Here is a 20,350-nt window from a genome sequence, read left to right as displayed (position 1 = left end):
TAGTGACCTCAGATTTCCTTTAGGCAGACCTATATTGTCAACTCTTTCCTGGGTCCCCAGCCTGCCCCATGGATTTCAGAGTCACCACTATCACAATTACGTGAGCCAATTCCTTAAAATAGATCTGTCTGTATATATCCTATAGCTTCTGTGTCTCTTAAGAATCCTGGATTATAAAACCTAGAATCAATGCTCTTTTGTCTTTCACCCCTACTAGTAAATAAGCCAAGATCTTTTCTGATCTTGTTATTATTATTAATATCCTGACTCACATGTTCCCTGTCTGGCATCGGGGAGCACTCTTCTCTGGTGCGTGTGGGTCTCTGGTGCAGGACAGGAGCACCTGGGTCGCTGCACCAGAAGCCCTTGCTCCAGAAATGGGGCGTGGTCCTCCCCCCCACCACCTGCCGCCAGCCAGGGGGAGCCTGTGGTGGGTCAGCTTCCTGGAGCTGCCCTAAGGAACTACCACAACCTGGGGGGCTTACAACAGGGGCTCCCGTACCCTCCTGGGCTTGGAGGCCAGAAGTCCAACATCAAGGTGTCACAGAGCCACGCTCCCTCTGGAGGCTCTAGGGGTGAGCCCTTCCTGTCTCTTCCAGCTCCTCGGGGCTCTCTTGGCTTGTGCCCACATGACCCCAATCTCTGCCTCCATGTTCACCTTTCTGCTTGTGTGTGTCCACACTCCCTCTGCCTTTCTCCTACCAGGAGACATGTTGGGAGGTGCCTGGGTGGCTCAGTCGGTTGAGCATCCGACTCTTGATTTTGGCTCAGGTCATGATCTCATGGTTCATGAGTTCGAGAGCCCCGCATCGGGCTCTGTGCTGACAGTGAGGAGCCCGCTTGGGATTCTCTCTCTCCCTCTCTCTGCCCCATTCCCTGCTCTCTCTCTCAAAAAATAAATAAACTAAAGAAGAAGAAGAAGAAGAGGAAGAAGAAGAAGAAGAAGGGAGACATGTGACTACATTGAGGCCCAGGATAATCTAGGGAAAGCCCCTCCTCTGGAGATCATTGATTTCCTCCCTTCTCCCACACAGGGTAATAATCGTGGATTCTTGATAAAGAGAATATTTGGCTGAGGGGCAGTTTTTTGGGCCTGCCACCCGTGGCCACACCCCAGGTCAGCGGAGCAGGGTGGCTGACTCCTGGGAGTGAGGCAGGGGTGGGGGGGAAGGTTACACATGGGGGAACATTCGCTGAACTCAAAGCAGCACAGGGAGATTTAGCACAGGGTAGACCCACCTGCTGTCATGATCGGAAACTAAGTAAACAGCACATTGGTGACTTTTCTTGAATCTGTATTGCTAAATGGAGCCAATCTGAGGACACAATGTACACGCGAAAGGCCACATAAAAAGTCATGTGGAAGAAAGGAAGGTTCTTTTTTTTTTTAAGTTTATTTATTTGAGAGAGACAGACAGTCGACTGAGGGAGGGACAGAGAGAGGGAGAGAGAGAAAATCCCAAGCAGGCTCCTCCCTGTCAGCACAGAGCCTAACTCAGGGCCCCACCTCATGAACCTTGAGATCATGCCTTGAGCAGGAAGCCAGAGTCAGATGCTTAATTGCTGGAGCGCCCCAAGGACAGTTCTTGTCATTGTTGGTGGTTTTGTGTCAGGGAAAACTGCATGGGTGGCAGGAAAACAATGGCAAAGTGGCAGTGGTCTCCTGGTAATGATGAACATGTCCTTTCCCTTGAATCAGTGGTCATGCACATGCGGACATGGCCTCCAGAACTGTGGGCATAGAACTATGTCTCCTTTGGGATGCCTGGGTGGCTCAGTCAGTTAAACGTTTGACTGTGGCTAAGGTCATGATCTCGCGGTTTGTGGTTTCGGGCCCCACATGGAGCTCTGTGCTGACAACTCAGAGCCTGGAGCCTGCTTTGGTTCTGTGTCTCCCTCTCTCTCTGCTCCTCCTGCATTCAGGGTGTGTGTCTCTCTCTCTCAAAAATAAACATAAAAAAAAAAAAAAGAAATATGTCTCCTTTGTTTCTACCCTGTGCTCACTTGGGTCGACCAGAGGTCTGGAAATTATAGAGGACCCCCCAGTGATTACAGGACTCTGGAGATCAATCTGTCTTCATAGGAGGGACATGCACGTCACCATGAGGAGAGGACAGTGAACAAGAGGAAGAAGAATGGCCGAGTCAACATGCACACATATCATGGACCTGACAGAAGCAGCACTTACTACTGCCCTGCCCCCAGAGCCACTGTCAGGTGTGCATCCAGCTCCTGGACGTCATCTGTGTTATTAATTGTCATGAAGGGGTGCCTGAGTGGCTCAGGCGGTTGAGGGTCCGACTTCGGCTCAGGTCCTGATCTCACGGTTTGTGGGTTCGAGCCTCTTGCTGGGCTCGACAGCTCAGAGCCTGGAGCCTGCTACGGATTCTGTGTCTCCCTCTCTGCCCCTCCCCAGCTTGCACTCTGTTTCTCTCGCTGTCAAGAATAAATAAACATTTTAAAAACTGAAAAAAAAAAAAAAGTTAAACGATGTAAGAAGATTGTGTTGACTTGTTATCGATTTTGGTATAAAGGAAAGCGTTGATACATAAGCGTATTTGGTTCTTAAAAATGTGTGCATCCACAACGTTCAGCTGTGCACATGCGCGGATTCCTCCCGGGAAGGAACCAGGAAAACAAAATGCGCGCGGAGCATAGGGGAGGAGGAGATAGATGCACAGGGGAAGCGGCGAAGGGACAGCTGACCTGCAGGGGGCGAGCTGGGGACGCTCCATTCCTGCGCGCACTGGCGCAAAGGCCTCCGCCAGCCGTCCGGACCCGCCGACCCAGGCATCCCTTTCGGGGAGAACGCACCTAGTCATTTGCATCCATGGAATGCGCGCCCCTTCGAGAAATCAGAGACCTCCAGTCTGCACAATGCGGTCAGCATCCGGGATTCGGAGCCCAGAGGAGCAGCGGCGAGGCGGTCAGCGTCCCAAGGCCACCAGGGCGAAATCGCCTCTAGGGCGGTTGGCCCCAGGGCTTTTGAAACGACCAACCGGGACACGTGCCCGAGCATAAACAGGGGCCTCAAAGGCTTCGGGTCTTCACCCAGAGACTAGGACCCGGAGCCTCCAAAGCCACTGTCAGCCTCGGCGCGCGCGCTCCAGCAGCAGTCCGCGACCGTCCCCTCCGCCCTCACGTGCAAGCAGCGCGGAATCCCCAGCTCCCTGCTCCCCTGCACCCCAGCATCCCGGTACCCCTGCATCCTTTGTGCCGTTGTATCCCCGCCCCTCTGCATCCCTGCCACCTGTCACCACCACCGCGGCTCCCCCGAGCCGCGCCACCCCCAGGAGTTCGCCAAGCCTCCATATGGCGCGCTGCCTTCCAGGACCGAGGACTGCGAGCTCGAGCCTTGCCGCCGTGGCACCACCGGCGGGAGGCGCTAGGCCAGCCAGGGCACCACCCCGCGCGGCGCGTCCCCGGCACGCCCAGGGACGCCCAGCGCATGCGCCGCATCCTCTGGGAGCCGCCAGGAGATGGCGACCCCGGCTTTCAACGACACCATCAAGCCCACGTCCCTTTTTGCATTTCAGCAAAAACACTGGAGTCCTCTCTCCCCGATGGCCTCTGAAGAGGCCGCGCCTTTTAAGTCCTTTTGCAAACCGCTCTGTCGCATCTGGGAGCCTGCAGGAGGGTGGCCCTCATTCCTGAGGCCCTGATGTTCTTTTCTGGGTGACTTCCACCCACACCCGGAGTCGGCTCCTGCTCTGGGCAGTGCGCAGTCTCTGGATGGCTTCCGTGCAGTGACTGCTTTCAAGGGCTTTGTTCCCAGGGAGCTGGAGCTCTTCGGGCCACACACGTGGCGTGCGCAGATGGCATTTCACAAGCAGGAAGACGGCCATGTGTCATACGCGGACGCCTGCGCGCCTGGTACACCTGTTTGGGGACCGCGACACCCAAGTGCACGGGTGTCCTCGGGAATCAGGGCAGACAGGGTTTCTCCTGCTCCGGGGGGCTCTGAGAGTCGCCCACACTATCCAGTGCAGTGAGGGGAGGAAACACAGCGCTTCCATTTAAGTGGCCTGTCGCGCTCACCTGCCTGGGGGTAGCCTCCAACCACTGTGGAGGTACACTGGAGACTAACGTGCTCCCCAGTTCACTGCAGGGCTTAGCGCGGAAGAGCTCTCAGGCCTGTCAGAAACCTCAAACCAGGTGGTTTATTAAATCCATTTAAAAGACCCAGAAAAGAGGCGCCTGGGTGGCTCATTTGGTTGAGCGTTAGACTCTTGATTTCTGCTCAGGTCATGATTTCACATGATGACATGGTTAAGGAGTTCAAGCCCTGCTTTGGGCTCTGCTCAGAGTGTACAGAGCCTCAGAACCTACTTGGGATTCTCTCTCTCCCTTTCTTTCTGCCCCTCCCCATCTCGCATGCTCTCTCTCTCTCTCTCTCCAAATAAATAAATAAACTTAAAAAAAAAAAAAAAACTCCCAGCAGAAGCAAGGTGGAAGACATGGGGTGAGCTGACAAACTTAGGACAGATGTCAGGGAGCCACAGGAAGTCCTGTGTCCTGTCACTCCCTGCTGCCTCAGCCTTCTCGCTGATGGTGGGGTCGCCAGGACAGCTGGGCTGATGCACACAGGTGTGGTCCCCCAGGGACAGGCTCACCTGTGGAGAGCCCCAGATGTAGCTGATTAAGACCTAATGGAAACCGAGTGCCTCAGGGGTCCCGATTGCCGAGTGTCTACTAGTATACTTGGTGATCATGAATATTTAGTGCCTCACGTTTAACTACCTTGTGTCGTGGTCCTCCGGTCTCTATTATCCTTAAGATCCACTTACTCTACTCACTTAAAAAAAAATTTTTTTTAACATTTATTTATTTTTGAAAGACAGAGACAGGGCACAAGCAGGGGAGGGACAGAGAGAGAGAGAGGGAAACACAGAATCCGAAGCAGGCTCCAGGCTCTGAGCTGTCAGCACAGAGCCCAACACAAGGCTCAAACCCACGAACTGTGAGATCAGGGCCCAAGCCGAAGTCGGACACTCAACTGACTGAGCCACCCAGGCGCCCCTCTACTCACTTTTATCTACACTTACATCTTAGGAAATTCATCCATCTCTCCCCACCCTGCCCCCCCCCCCCCCACTGCCACCTCTATTTCCTTGTCTTCTCCACCAGAATGGAAGATTCTACTGTAACAAAAAGTCACTCCAGGAGGTGGCAGCCAGGCTGAGAGAATTAGGATGCAGGGAACAGGGTGAATGGCAAAAGAGGGGCCTGGCCTGTCCACAAATCAAAGAGTGATTTTTTCAGCGTGGAGTTCTGAGAGTTCTTTGCGTGGTCCAGATGACCACCTCATCTCAGGGCCCTTAAGTTACACTACAAAGACCCTTTCTCCAAATGAGATCACACTCACAAGTTCTGGACATTAGAATGGGGTCATATCTATTTTGGGGGAGGTGGCACTAGGGGTGGGACCCGGGACATGGAGACGAACTGCATCCCGAGACTCCCGGATTGCTGATGGTCTCCAACAGGGCATGTCTGCCTGGGGAAGACGAGGAGGTGCCGCCATGGGGGGTGAGGCAGAGTGCAGCCTGGCCGCCAGGAGAGGATGGAACTCCCAATCAGGAGGTGATAGCCTGTGGCTCCTGGAAGACAGCTGCTGCGACGTTCGGGCCCCACTGATGCCCTGGCTTGAGAGCAGGAGGAGAGAGGAAGCCTCGTAGCTGAGCCACAGAACCCGTGGTGGATGGCAGCGTGGCTCTTGATGTTCCCAGCACCGTGGAGTGAGACTTGTTGTGAACCCCAGCATGGGGTATGAGTCACAGTGTGCAGGCTGAGCCTCAGGGGTCCAGGGGACTCTGTCCTCCAGGGATGGTGTAAGGAAGCCCAAATTAGCCTTGGAAAGAGACTGTATACAAGAAGAAACAAGGTACCCAGCCATGTGAAGGAGGCCACCTGGACCAGTGTCTTCCCAGCTGACTCCACATTGACCTACCAGATTAACACCACCCCCCACCACTGACCCTTCCCCTGACCCCCTAGATAACCCCCTCAGATGATACCCTCCCAGCTGATCCCAAATTCCCACAATCTGGCCTTCAGCATGGTCACCAACCACCAGCTTTCCTGGGGAGCCCGGCTGTAACCACTGATTCTCAGACCAGCAGCTGGGACATTTTGGGCTGATCCATCATCTCACAGGAGAGAACGGGCAGATCAGGCCCCCAGAAGGGCTGCGGGGGGCTGTGGCAAGCTGAGGACAGGGCAATGGGTAAGAGAGGGTGTCCTGAAGGGCAGCAGTGGCCGGAGGGGAGGTCATGGGCTCCACTGTCTTGGGGAGGAGGGAAGCATCAGGACCTGGCCTTCCCAGAGACCTGTCCTCCCAGAATCCTGCCTGGGACCAAATTACTCATGAGGAAGGAAGTGGGCAGAGAGAAGGATGCACTTTTCAAGCTTTTGCTGGGGTGGGGGGAGGGGCATGAGGGAAAAGCAGACCCTTGGCGAGGCTTGGTGAGCAATGCATGGAAACTGCCCTTCCTGGGAACATGAGGGTAAATTCTGATGACCAGGTCTGGGAACTCCATGTGACAGAGCAGTGTGTGGGCAGAACAGCTCAGGGCAGCCCGGACCTGACAGCTCTCAAGCTGGGTGACCCAGTCCACCTCAAGGCCTGTACCCAACGCTCTTACTCAGGTTCTAAGCCAACACAGAAATTGAGGGGGTCCTTCATGATTGCTCACTTGGAAGATTCTTGAAAACGTCGGTAAAAAGACGAGAATGAATGGATGTGGGGCTGGGGCTGGGGCCAGACCCTTTGCCCAAGAGAGGGGCAAGTTGAATTATGGGACCTGGATGAGGTGAGTGGAGAATTCCAGAAGCTGGGAGCAGTTTACTGGCAGGGGGCGTGGGTGTTTCTGCATTCTTCCTGTGGGACCTTGTACATCTTTGGTTCACCTTTCTCAGTAAACTGCTCATACCACAGGGACATGGGGAGAATGACGGAGACGTTCTGGGGATGGGGAAAGGGAGCATGTGACTTGACGCAGTGAGCATGGAGAAGGTGTTGAAGTTCTGTAGAGGCTGGCAGTCTCCCCGCCATCCTCCCCACTTCCTGAGAAGCCTCTGGCCACCACTAATCTGCTTCCCATCTCTGTGGCTCTGTCCATTCTGTTTCTGTAAAAAAAAAATTATTTTACATTTATTTATTTTTGAGAGACAGAGTGAGACAGAGCATGAGCAGAGGAGGGGCAGAGAGAGGAGACACAGAATCCAAAGCAGGCTCCAGGCTCTGAGCAAGTGTTTAGCACAGAGCCCGATGTGGGGCCCGAACCCATGAATTGTGAGATCATGACCTGAGGCAAAGTTGGACGATCAACCGACTAAGCCACCCAGGCGCCCCCGTTCTGTTTCTTATAAGTGCAGTCATACCCTGTGTGACCTTTCTCTCTCACAGAACATCATGTCTTTGAAGGTCATCCACGTGGTAGCATGTACCAGTGCTGCACTCCATTTTATGTCTGAATGCTGTTCCACTGTGTGGACAGAGCACATTTTGTTCATCCATTTGCTTGGGCTGTCTCCACCTTTGGGACATGAGGAATAATGCCACTGTAAATGTGCGTGTACAAGTAACTGAGTCCTTGTGTATACCTGGGAGTGCAATTGCTGGGCCATATGGCTCTTCCTTATTGAAGCGAGGGTCTGATGGGCTTTCTCCTGCATAGGCAGGCAGCTCTGGATATTGCATCACATTCCTGAACCAGATAACCCCCAAGAGATGATTAAACTTTAGACCAGAGCTGTCCACCTGACCTTTCCACGATGATGGAGCTTCTCCACCTGTGCTGTTCCATGCGTTGGCTGCTGGCCACACGTGGCTAGGGAGGCTAAGAAACTGCATCCTAGAATTTAATTTAATTTAATTCATTTAAAAAATTTTTTTAACGTTTTATTTATTTTGAGAGAGTGCACATGCGTGAGAGAGGGGCAGAGAGAGAGAGAGAGAAAGGAGGGAGAGAATCCCAAGCAGGCTCTATGCTGTCAGAGCAGAGCCTGTCTTGGGGCTCCATCTCATGAACTGTGAGATCACAACCTGAGCCGAAATCAAGAGTCTAAGGCTCAACCAACTGAGCCACCCAGGCACCCCTTGTATTTAATTTTAAATCATTGAAAATTGAATAGTCCTTTGGGCACCTGGGTGGTTCAGTCGGTTGAGTATCCAACTTCAGCTCAGGCCATGATCTCACTGTGAGTTCGAGCTTTGCATCGGGCTCTGTGCTGGCAGCTTAGAGCCTAGAGCCTGTTTTGGATTCTGTGTCTCCCTTTCTCTCTGACCCTCCCTGGCTCACACTCTGTGTCTCTCTCTCAAAAATAAATAAACTTAAAAAAAAGATTGAATAGCTCTTGTTGCTTGATGTTATCTCCAGGGGACAGCTCAGCCTTAGAGATAACAGATGAAGGGCTGCTTCTGTGAGCACCACCCACCTCACTGCCTCCCTCTCAACGTCCCATTTAAGAAATTAAAAATTGGGAACTCCATGGATATGTGGCATACCTAACCTTGCTGGCCCTGAAAAAACATTTCCTAAATACCACTGAGGGGTTTGATGACATACAATGGCCTACATGAACATCAGTGCATAAACAAAAATTTATGCTACAGTTGAACATAATGGATCCATCTCCAGAAGGCTCTATGGTCTCTTGGACAGTCCTTGCTTGTGTCACAGAAATGCTGCCCACTCAGCAATGTGGTCCACTACCTACCTCTGCTGCAGGAGACTCCTGTGTTTAGATGCACACCGTCAGAGCAGGGTTTGTAGATCCTTGGTGCGAATACTTTCACAGCACTAGGATATTTTCTCAAGACCAGCAGATGTGTGGTTAGCTCCAGATGGTGTCTAGGGAGCCCTGGTTTGAGTAGACCTAATTTTACTAAGTTTAATATAAATTATATAATATTCCTGAATTGTGTTACTGGCCTGCATTTATTGCGATAATAATAAAAAAAATAATGAAAATGGCAAAGATCTTGATACTAGGAATAACTAGCAGTTATCAAGCTGTGTGTGTGTGTGTGTGTTGTGCACATGCCAGACATTGTTTTAAAGGAATTATTATGAATTAACCACTTAATCCCTCTCCCCCATGAGGTGGGTGCTATTAACATTTTGACGACTTCGCCAGAACCCTTGGGAATGTCCAACTCCCCTTTATTACAGAGTGAGGAGCTCGTGTAAACAGTCATCTTCTGAAATATCCACTCATATATTACATAATCTAATCCTAACAACCTGGTCTTCCTGACCAAACTCAATGTACAAATTATTTTATTCTCTAACTTTAGTTATCAGGTTAAGGGACTCGAATTAATGTTTGACCAACCCAGACTGAACAATTTAAATCCTTTTGGTCATTCTACTTACAGTAAGATTTTCTTTAAAAAGTTTACACTTCGTTTAAAAACATAATTTTCTTTCTGAATGTTGTAAACGCCTCTAGAACAGACTCTTTACAAGACCTCAATCTCCAGATCATAATTCCCAACGACCTCATGTTTCCTAAAACTTTGCAATATCCACTCCCTCAAGCACCCATACGTTCTAGAATGTAAATCTTTAAGGGTTACCCATAAGAACCGCAAATAGCGGATTCTAACAACTAGACTTATTTTCAAAGGCAGGTGAATCTGTCCTGTTATCCAGGCCTGGGATAAGCAGACAGCCTGTACCTGGGTGTCTAAATGTGACCGAACGACACGTTGCGGAGTGCAAGGCAACTGGTCACCGATAACGACAGATACCTTCACGGTGAGCGGGTTAACTTAAGACCCCAGACGCAGTTTAGGAGTGAGATTCAAACGCAAAGGGCGGCTACGTGTCCGGTAGCATTCCCTGCGGCAAACAACACGGGAGGCCACGGTGCGCATACCCGCTCCCGGATTGTGCCTCGGGCCTGGCTCTCCGTGCGCCAGGAAGGACGCAGCCGTGGTAAGACAAAGCTGCGTGGTCAGTGTGGCTCTTTTCTTGAAACCGTGGGTGGCTCTGAAAAGAGCCTTTGGTGTCACAGGGCCCCCGGGGCACACGGCCGTTGCCGGCCCGCCTCCGCAGCCTCACTTGCCCTTGGCCTTGTGGTGGCTCTCCGTCTTCTTGGGCAGCAGCACGGCCTGGATGTTGGGCAGGACACCGCCCTGCGCGATGGTCACGCGGCCCAGCAGCTTGTTGAGCTCCTCGTCGTTGCGGATGGCCAGCTGCAGGTGGCGCGGGATGATACGCGTCTTCTTGTTGTCGCGGGCCGCGTTGCCCGCCAGCTCCAAGATTTCAGCAGTCAGGTACTCCAGCACCGCCGCCAGGTACACCGGCGCGCCGGCCCCGACCCGCTCGGAGTAGTTCCCTTTGCGGAGCAGCCGGTGCACGCGGCCTACGGGGAACTGCAACCCCGCGCGAGAAGAGCGCGACTTGGCCTTGGCGCGCGCCTTACCGCCCTGTTTGCCTCGGCCGGACATTGCCAACTCGGGCGCGGAGAGAAAAGAAAGACGAGAAGACAGACCCAAAGTAACGAGGCCGCCAGCCCCCCTGAGCCCTTATATATGGTCCGGAGGTAGTGGAGCTGACCTCATCTGATTGGATAGTAATGGAGACCAATCAGAAAAGGAGTCCATCATCCCCTAATTTGCATGCACCTTTTCCAGTGATTACGTTAGGCGGGGTTCGAACCTATCAGATACGAGGACCTCTGGATCCTTCATTTGCATACGGGACGTATAAATACAGTTGCTCGGGCCGCACGTTCTTTTTGTTTGGAGAGACTTGCCATAATGCCTGATCCGTCTAAATCGGCACCCGCGCCCAAGAAGGGCTCCAAGAAGGCCGTCACCAAAGCGCAAAAGAAGGACGGCAAGAAGCGCAAGCGCAGCCGCAAGGAGAGCTACTCCATCTACGTGTACAAGGTGCTGAAGCAGGTGCACCCCGACACCGGCATCTCGTCCAAGGCCATGGGCATCATGAACTCGTTTGTCAACGACATCTTCGAGCGCATCGCCAGCGAGGCCTCCCGCCTGGCGCATTACAACAAGCGTTCTACCATCACGTCCCGCGAGGTGCAGACGGCCGTGCGCCTGCTGCTGCCGGGCGAACTGGCCAAGCACGCTGTGTCTGAGGGCACCAAGGCCGTCACCAAGTACACCAGCTCCAAGTGAGGCGCGCCGGGCGCCCTGGAACCCAAAGGCTCTTTTCAGAGCCACCCACATAATCGAAAAAGGGTTTCGAACACGGTGAAGGGTTGTCCTGTGAATCAGTTCCGTTCTGTGCACCTTAGTGGTTTCCTGGTTACTGGGTCCGTGTGTGTGTGTGTGTGTGTGTGTGTGTGTGCGCGCGCGCGCCCCATTGTGTGTGTGCGAGGAAGGCGAGAGTGTGTAACTATTTCTTATGGAGGTCTGGGATGGTAACCGGCCTGGTGGTCAAGGATCCGTGTCCACCCTCCCCTCTGCGGAGGGCTATTGATGCATCGCCCCGCTAAGTAGACACCTTGAGTTCTTCGTCCTTTGGTGGCTGCAAGGGTGCATCCCTGGCGCTTGCGCGCGTAGACTCCGAGACCCAGGCCTGTCTGCGCGCGGCGTGCGTCTGTGGGTGAAGGGCGAGGGTCACCTCTTTCAGGAGGTGCCAATCCCCCCCCCGCCCCAGTGTCTCTGATGCATGGGCTGGGAAGTGAGGTCTCCGGTGTTGCGCGGCCCCAGGCGGTGTCGCCTGCAGCTGCATCCTTCCCTCGACCAGACATCTTGATCCTGAAGCAGTGAACATTTCTGGGAGAATGTTGGCGTGACTGGACCTTACAAAGGCAAAACGTTTGAAACCGAAAGGGAAATGGAAGCGTCTGGTGCGCGCGAGCCACATGTAACAAGCCGATTTCTGCTGCGGGTAGCTTTAGCCTACGTGGGGATGGGGGAGATCAATTCAGGAGGAAAGTAATTCCCCTTTAATGTAATCCCCCCTTTTCTGGACAAATAGCTCCCTCTTTCAGCCACATCATTTTCTGTGAAGCATTAGTGATGCAGAATTACCTCTTTTTTCGAATTTATGGCATTTATTAAGGGAAGTGTCATCTTGGCTCAGGGAAAGCACTTTGGCAGGAAGAGCCTTTACTTGGAAAAGGACATCGCTTTGGCTTCTCTTCGTTGTAAATAGGGGATTCCTAACAAGCACTTCCTTGAGCCACTCTGAGATTTAGATGTACCGATTGGTCGTGTCATCCGCTCAGGCAAGGAACAAACATTTAATGAAAGGTATCAGTCATGTTTTGCAAATCATCTCCAGAGGAAGCTGGTCGAAGCCGGGCTGGGCGGGAGGGTCTGAGAACGTCACAGTCGAAGCTCCCTCCGCCCCAGCGTCTGGAAGCCCACCCACCCTGTTCCTTTTCCTGCGTGGGTCCAATCTAAAGGAATTTAAAATCTGACACGTTTTTCAGTTGGCATCTAAAATATTTTTATCCTTAGTTGTTATAGTTACAAGGGCGCAATTCCCAACGTAGGACGTTGTAAAAAAGCAAAATGGTCACATCAAAGAAATTAAAATAAAATTTTAAATAAAGTTCTTGAGCTTTGACACATTTTCAAATAATGCTCTTATAAAAATCTTTCTTACTGAAATATGGGTGACACGATCACATCAATCTTTTAAAGGTATCTGTTGAAATAGCAATTCGATACTGTAATCAATTCTTAGAACACATGATCAAATTCTTCGTTAACAGTGAGATAGTCTACATGATCCTTTTTTTCCTCCCTGAACTCACCCCCATTGTACTTCTTCCTGAGAATTTCATCCAAATGTAAGCTATATTTTTGAGTGTTTTTATCTATTACCTTTCATTACACACACACACACACACACACACACCCCAACGTAAATTGAAATTTAAAAATACTTGCAGGTGACAAAAAGTGTTTTAAAAGTCATCTGGGCAGTACACATTTATTGAAAACATAAGTTTTGATAGCTAGTTATCACAGATACATGATCGTAAGTAATTCTCAGTTAGAATTTTAGTGAAACCTACCTCATTTATTGGGATTGATGGTGGTTCCTATTGCCTCACTTTATGCATCAGTGGACATATAGAGTATTGTTATGCTTACAATGATAGCAGTGTGCATCATTTCATTTCCATTATTAGTGTGTATCCATAGATACACACTCTGAAATATTTACAAAAACAACACAACACAACTCATAGATACGGAAGTTTTGCCACAGTTATTTTACTCAATTCTTTCCCTGCTAGTTATGATCCCCAGATTTGAAAACAGTAATCTACGTCAAAATCAACACCTTTAATCTTCTCAAGAGCTGTCTGATTCTTCTCAGAAACTACAGAATCCAGTCCTACACTATGAAGCAGGGGCCTCCTGATTGGGTCTGAGCCCTCCTCTACCTATGGAAGGAAGGAGATTAGGCATCACGATCTTAATGAGCACTTCTGGTAACAGGAAACTAGTGTCCCAGATCCAGGTCATTCTCTGCTTTAATAATAAGCTTCAGACCTAGGTTTAATAAAATGCAACTTGTCTCCAGTAGTGTGGGACTGTGCTAGCAGTGAGAAACAACACAGTTTATTTAGTCCCTAAAATAAAATCAAGAAGCAGAATAAACATAATTCCCAAATACAGTTGCATGAAAATGTTTTGTTGTGGGTAATGCAAAATGTCGATTAATTTCTCAGTCCCTTCATTCCTCAGACACACAGAATTAGTGTGAAGTAAAAGAAGGAGGAGAAGGAGGAGGAGGAGGAGGAAGGGAGGAGGCTGCCTCTATTTGCTGAACAGTGTGGAGGATGCTGAGGCAGCCCCAGGGGAAGAATGGGCCTGGTTGGGCCCTCTCCTACCACTGGAGTGAGAATCTATTAAGGACGATGCAGAGCAACAGAGTTCCTGCCCTTGAGAATTTATAATGAAGAAAATGGAGAGAATCTGAATACAGAGCCCAGTCAGTAATACTACTACAACAAAGAGAAATGTTATTTGCATGAAGTTGGAGGCTGAAGGAAGGGGTTCACTGAGTATTTAAAAATGCTTAGACTAGGGGCGCCTGGGTGGCGCAGTCGGTTAAGCGTCCGACTTCAGCCAGGTCATGATCTCGCGGTCCGTGAGTTCGAGCCCCGCGTCGGGCTCTGGGCTGATAGCTCAGAGCCTGGAGCCTGTTTCCGATTCTGTGTCTCCCTCTCTCTCTGCCCCTCCCCCGTTCATGCTCTGTCTCTCTCTGTCCCAAAAATAAATAAACATTGAAAAAAAAATTTAAAAAAAATGCTTAGACTCACAGAGTAAGGAATCAACACAATGGAAGACTTCTCTAGGCCTGAAATACCAAAAGTACAGGCCAAAGGTAAGGCTCCGGAAAGCACTGGAGGGATTTTGCAGGTATCCCCTGAGATGTATTTGAGAGGGGGCACCTGGGTGGCTGAGTTCGTTAAGCCTCTGACTCTCGACTTTGGCTCAGGTCATGATCTCACGGTGAGTTTGAGCCCCACATTAGGCTCTATGCTGGCAGCGTGGAGCCTGCTTAGGATTCTGTCTCCCTCTCTCTCTCTGCCCCTCCCCTGCTTACTCTCTATCTCCCTCTCAAGATAAATAAAAATAAACTTTAAAAATAAAATGCATTGAAAAGACTCTCTCCTCCCCTCATCTCAGCCAAAAATTTTAAGTCCAATTTGCTAATTACTATGGAGTAAACCAAAGATGGAGAGGGAAGGGCTATCTCTTTAATAAAAAAAGTACAAACGCAAAACAAAGAATTTAGTGTAGGAGGCTAAGATTTGATGAAAGCGTGACATCACCGGAGATGGACACCCCTAGGGGCCAGGAATCAGAAGGCCTCTGCCCACCTCTTGGGACTGAACTGGAAATCCAAATCCTGGGAAGTGTTTTGCTTTCAGACTGGGATGCTCTTGTGGTGGTTTTTGTAGTCTGGGGTATTTTTTAGAGCGAGAGAAGCCTGGGCCACAGTCAAGCCTGCTGCTTCAGTTATAAATAAAGTGGGCAAATTAAATCCACCTTGCATATGGTTTACTTGTGTGTATCTGTTTAAAGTGCTCCATTCGTTTTGTCAAAAAGGCTCTATCACCATTTACAAGGCTTTCATTAAAAGTATATACAAAAAACAAAACAACCAAAATAGGGGCGCCTGAGTGGCTCAGTCCGTTGGGCCTAGACTTTGACCTAGGTTATGATCTCATGGTTCTTGTGAGTTGGAGCCCTGAGTGGCCTGGGACTCAGAGCCTGGATCCTGCTTCAGATTCTGTGTCTCCCTCTCTCTCTCTGCCCCTCCTCTGCTCACGCTCTCTCTCTCTCTCAAAAGTAAACATTAAAAATTTAAAAAAACCCACATAAACTGATCTCCTAATATGAATGATTTTAGCAGAGTATGATGATGGAGGCCACTACCTGTGCACCCGCTGTTCTGATTTTTCAAACAGGAACTGTGGTGCCCACAAAAAGCTGCTTAAACTGAACACTGCTTTCATGTATTTGACAAGAGGCAAAGGAGGGAAGGACCAGCCCAAGCGTCACCGCCAAGACTGAGACCAACACCCAGGGCCTCATCGAACCCCACATCCGTCCAGCGCACGCAGACCTAATCCATTAAGAGACACGGGGGTGCTAGTAGGGAGGTTGGCCTGAGGCCTTCCTGGAGGTGACCGGGTCTCTGCCTAAAGCTAAGGCCGTGCCCTCTCTGGCTGCTGGCTGGGTAGATGCTGACTCAACACGCCTTTGCAGGGTCTGCGCCTTTGAAGTCCAGTCTCGCTTTCCGTGGCGCATTGCAGCGCCCCCCAGAACCCTGCGGGAGCAGTACATCACAACCAGAGAGGCTGGCAGTCTCCTTTCTGAGCACAGAGGTGGCTCTGAAAATAGCCTTTGGGTTCCAGGGCGCCCGGCGCGCCTCACTTGGAGCTGGTGTACTTGGTGACGGCCTTGGTGCCCTCAGACACAGCGTGCTTGGCCAGTTCGCCCCGCAGCAGCAGGCGCACGGCGCGGTCTGCACCTCGCAGGACGTGATGGTCGAGGCAGGGGCCTCGCTGGCGATGTGCTCGAAGATGTCGTTGACAAACGAGTTCATGATGCCCATGATCTTAGACGAGATGCCGGTGTTGGGGTGCACCTGCTTCAGCACCTTGTACATGTAGATGGAGTAGCTCTCCTTGCGGCTGCTCTTTCTTCTGCGCTTTGGTGACGGCCTTCTTGGAGCCCTTCTTGGGCGGAGTGGGAAGGATCCGGCTTGGCTGGGCAGCGCAGGGGTGGGGGTGGGGCAACGAGGCGGTGGGGACTCCGGGGCTCAGGCAGCGCGGGCACAGGGGCTCCAAGCGGGCGCGGATGCCCGGGTGGGGGCGGCGGGGGCGTCACAGGGACGCGGGCTCGGGGCTGGCGGGGTACGCAGGAACGCCAGGAGGCGGCTAGAGTGGAGGTAGCTGGGGCGCGAGTGTGCGGGCGAAGGGGCAAGGGGCCGCGGACAGGGTACCGGAACCGGCGGTGCAGTCGCAGGAACCGAGATGAGTGCGGCGAGCCCAGGCAGCGCTATTTATTGTGTCCATATTCAAATGAAGCCTCCAAGTCGCGGGAATCTGATTGGACGGCAGGCTGTGAGCCTCTGGGACCGCTAGGAGTTTATGTAAATAGCAGATGCTGGCTCTTATTTCCTATTGGATGGCAATCCCACCAATCCGAAGACGCAGGTGCCTCGCGCTGGGAGTCAGGTTGAGCATCTTTGTTCAAACCAGGAGAGGAGGGGCCTTTGTGTGGTCACCGGTTCTGGATGGGGTAAATAATAATAATAAAAATAAACATAAACAATAACAACAACAATAATAAATAAGGAAATAAGAGTCGGTTTAACGCTGCATCTCCATCTTCTCCGGGCAAGGGGTAAACACGTTTCTGAGGCCCAAAGCTAGGGAGGACAAGCTGATGCTTATTCAGCAAAGGGGAATGGGAATAACTTAACTATTTATTTCCCATCATTCCCCCAACAAAAGGCCAATGTCAGAATTCAGGCGTAAATCCAAACGGCTGAACACTGAAAATCTGTGAAGGCACTCACATTGGAGGTGTAGCAACAGGGCAGACTTGCAAGTGGAAGGACTGATGAAGGGGCTTCCGGGGAAACAGTCCTTTGATTTCAGTGCTGACTAATTTCTTTTGAAGTGATCGCTGCGTGCTAGGTACTCCGTATCTAGGGTCTCATCTTGTCTGTGAACGCATCAGAACACAGGCTTATAGAATTGTTACAGGCTAAACTGAGGCCTACCAAAAATATTAGGAATCTATTGAACAAAAGTTGCTTAGAATCAGGCAACATCCAATTTAACAGATAGAGAAGATTTCCATGGAGCCGTACAAAATGAAAGACTTGTATCGGCAGAACAGAGAGGGAACAAGAAGTCACAGGAAAGGAAAAATAGCATTATTGCGAGGTCACTTTCTTTTAGAGAATGGAAGAGGCCTATCAGACTGATTACCTCACTAGTGCTGATCAGTGTTGTGACCGGCGCAACAAACACCGAGATCAGGGTCCTGAGGGTAGGGGAATGTAAGGAAAAAAAGAGAGAAGAGAAGACAGTTTGGGAACAGGAGGGTCCCCTGGGCTGATGGCCCAAGTGACGGCTTTATTGTTGCTGTACACAATCTTTTATATCAAGACTCATAAGGGTCAGGCCATTCTAAGAATAAACAGGTTTCACATAATCGCTGCCAACCAAAACATTTAGTTCTGTGTTCCTTGTGAATTTTCTAAACGGGTCACAGCAAGACCTTGTTGACAAGATTGCTAGCAAAACACAGTTCCCATGTTTGTTTCTATTTGACTCGGGGTAGATAAAGGGGAGGTAACATTACTGCCAACACCCACAGACCACAGGCTTCAGGAATTAACTTTGTCAGCTTTGACAAGGCTTTCGTATGCCCTTGAAAATGGGGGAATGGGAGGGGGAACCACTGGGTTGGCTGAGTCAGCAGGGAACCGTTGCTCGACCCGGTCTCAGCCTGGCACCAGGGCCCGGCCTCCCACAATCAGGGGATTCCTGATTCACTGGAGCTTAATGCTCCACTTCTGGGACAGCTGACACTTGCAATAAATTCAGTCTTGGTTCCATGACATGGCACTTAGCATGAGGCACTCCATTTTGGATATGTTGTCTTGTTTTCACCAGAAGTTATCAGTCCCTGAGTTGCCTCCCCCATTAAATTAACTCCTATAGACATGAGTTAAGGTCTCCTATATGTTAAATGCCAAGGTGGAAATATAAGGTGTTAAGAATTTACTTACTTGAGCATCACACCTGGGAAGCTCAGAAATGCAGACTCTTGGGGTGCCTGGGTGGCTCAGTGGGTTGAGAGTCTGACTCTTGATTTGGGCTCAGGTCATGATTTCATGGTCTTGAGATTGAGACCTGTGTTGGGCCACACTGAGCATGGAACCTACTTGGGATTCTCTTCCAATCTTTGCTCCTACCCTGTGCAGTCTCTCTCTCTCTCTCTCTCTCTCTCTCTCTCTCTCTCTCTCTCAAAATAAATAAATAAACATAAGAAAAAATAGAAATGCAGAATCCTGGGCCCCATTTCAAAGGTATTGACTCAAAAGTTGTATTTTTTTCTTTTTTTAAAAATTTTTAATGTTTATTTTTGACAGAGAGAGACAGACAGAGCATGAACGGGGGAGGGGCAGAGAGAGAGGGAGACACAGAATGGGAAACAGGCTCCAGGCTCTGAGCTGTCAACACAGAGCCCGACGCGGGGCCTGAACTCACAAACTGCAAGATCATGACCTGAGCCGAAGTCGGATGCTCAACCGACTGAGCCACCCAGGCCCCGCTTTTTCTTTTTTTTTTTTTAAGTTTATTTTTATTTATTTTGAGAGAGAGAGAGAGAGAGAGAGAGAGAGCAAGTGGGGAAGAGGCAGAGAGAAGAGGGAGACAGACTCCCAAGCAGGCTCCACACTGTCAGCACAGAGCCCGATGTGGGGTTCAATCTCAAGAATGGTGAGAGCATGACCTGAACTCAAGTCAAAAATTGGACTCTTGGGTACCTGAGTGGCTCAGTCAGTCAAGTGTCTGACTTTGGCTCCAGTCATGATCTCACAGTTTGTGGGTTTGAGCCCTGCACTGGGCTCTGTGCTGACAGGTCAGAGCCTGGAGCCTACTTCGGATTCTGTGTTTCCCTCTCTCTCTATCCCTCCCCCGCTCATGCTCTGTCTCCCCAAAATAAATAAACATTTAAAAAAAAGAGTTGGACACTTAACCGATTGAGCCACCCAGGTGCACCAGATGTATTTTAAACAGACTCAGATGCATATCACACTTTGAGAAGGTCTAAGGTCTGGTCTGGGTGTCACTTACCTGGCCACTGTAACCATCCAGAGCATTATCCAGAGGCCAGGAAACTTAATGGTGCCCCCAACAGACAAAATGGATCACAGCTTCAGAAAAGTCAGCAAGATGCTTTCAAGATACCCACACAAATGCCCTCTATGTGCAAATATGTCTGTACAAACATGTCTTGTGTGTTCACACATGTCCTGTGAGATCCATGGGCCTCTTGAGATTGTGGGTGCCTTGAGCTGCTTTGGATATACTCAGCATTGACCATTTTATCTATTTACCTTAAAAAATGGAGTTGATTTAATGAACATTTCTATAGAGCTCATTATCATCTAGGTAACCATTTAATACATAATTCACATTAGTGCTGATAAGACCCTTTCCTGGTATGCACTATTATCAACTCCATTTTATGGATGGGTAGCAAAAGACTGAAGAAAATATGTCCCGAGTTAAACATGTGGGAGGCAGGAGCTGACCCTGAAAATCAAGCTGATTGGTGCCAAGAAATTTTAAATATTTGGATAGTGAATTGCACTCAATTTTGAAGAAGGGACACTACTTATGATGTGGTGTGTAGAAGAAAAATAGGAAAACACCAATGCATCACTCTGTGTTTCAGTTTCTGACAAACAAAAGTCCAAAATCTTATAATTGGTCTCTCCTGGAAAGATGAAAGTATTGTAGATGAAATTGTACTGAATTCTACAATCGCTGACTCCATTAAAAGAATAAAGCCTTTGAATACAAGGTGCCTTAAAGAAATAGAAAAAAAGGCTTGTTTCTGGATCATTACCCCAAACCACTTTTGTAGCCATCATTATTTTTTTTCTGTGGGAGTTAATGAGTATAAAAATGATTAGTCTTGCTTCCCAGCACCAGTGGGAGATGTCAGAAGCCCGATCTTGCACACGAGGTGCACTCCAAGCAAGAATCTCTTTCCTTTTGCCTGCAGATTTCATGAGCACAGACTTCTCTGACATAGTCTTGAAACTCACTGTTTGGAGAAGGTCTTTCTGTCTCAGTGAGGCTCACT

General features: G+C 50.1%; 2 protein-coding genes and 1 pseudogene across 2 annotated transcripts; 1 reads left to right on the top strand and 2 right to left on the bottom strand.

Annotated features, from left to right (window-relative positions):
- Nucleotides 1–9,998: 9,998 nt before the first annotated feature.
- On the bottom strand, nt 9,999–10,493 carry LOC115513668 (histone H2A type 3). The gene has a single exon (XM_030314977.2). The coding sequence runs from the start codon at nt 10,457–10,459 to the stop codon at nt 10,067–10,069; it is 393 nt and encodes a 130-aa protein (XP_030170837.1). The 5' UTR covers nt 10,460–10,493; the 3' UTR covers nt 9,999–10,066.
- Nucleotides 10,494–10,765: 272 nt separating this feature from the next.
- LOC115513674 (histone H2B type 3-B) lies at nt 10,766–12,566 on the top strand. The gene has a single exon (XM_030314989.1). It carries the CDS (start codon nt 10,772–10,774, stop codon nt 11,150–11,152), a length of 381 nt encoding a protein of 126 aa, XP_030170849.1. The 5' UTR covers nt 10,766–10,771; the 3' UTR covers nt 11,153–12,566.
- Nucleotides 12,567–15,885: 3,319 nt separating this feature from the next.
- LOC115514081 lies at nt 15,886–19,349 on the bottom strand (annotated as a pseudogene).
- Nucleotides 19,350–20,350: the final 1,001 nt, after the last annotated feature.

Source organism: Lynx canadensis, chromosome A1 (assembly GCF_007474595.2).
Source record: "Lynx canadensis isolate LIC74 chromosome A1, mLynCan4.pri.v2, whole genome shotgun sequence".
In the NCBI taxonomy this organism is placed as follows: Eukaryota; Metazoa; Chordata; class Mammalia; order Carnivora; family Felidae; genus Lynx; species Lynx canadensis.
The sequence above is the reverse complement of the archived record's forward strand: the minus strand, read 5'-3'. Positions and strand labels throughout refer to the sequence as shown.

Excerpts from the sequence above, each read along its gene's own strand:
- LOC115513668 (XM_030314977.2), bottom strand. The coding sequence starts at position 10,459 with ATGTCCGGCCGAGGCAAACAGGGCGGTAAGGCGCGCGCCAAGGCCAAG.
- LOC115513674 (XM_030314989.1), top strand. The coding sequence starts at position 10,772 with ATGCCTGATCCGTCTAAATCGGCACCCGCGCCCAAGAAGGGCTCCAAG.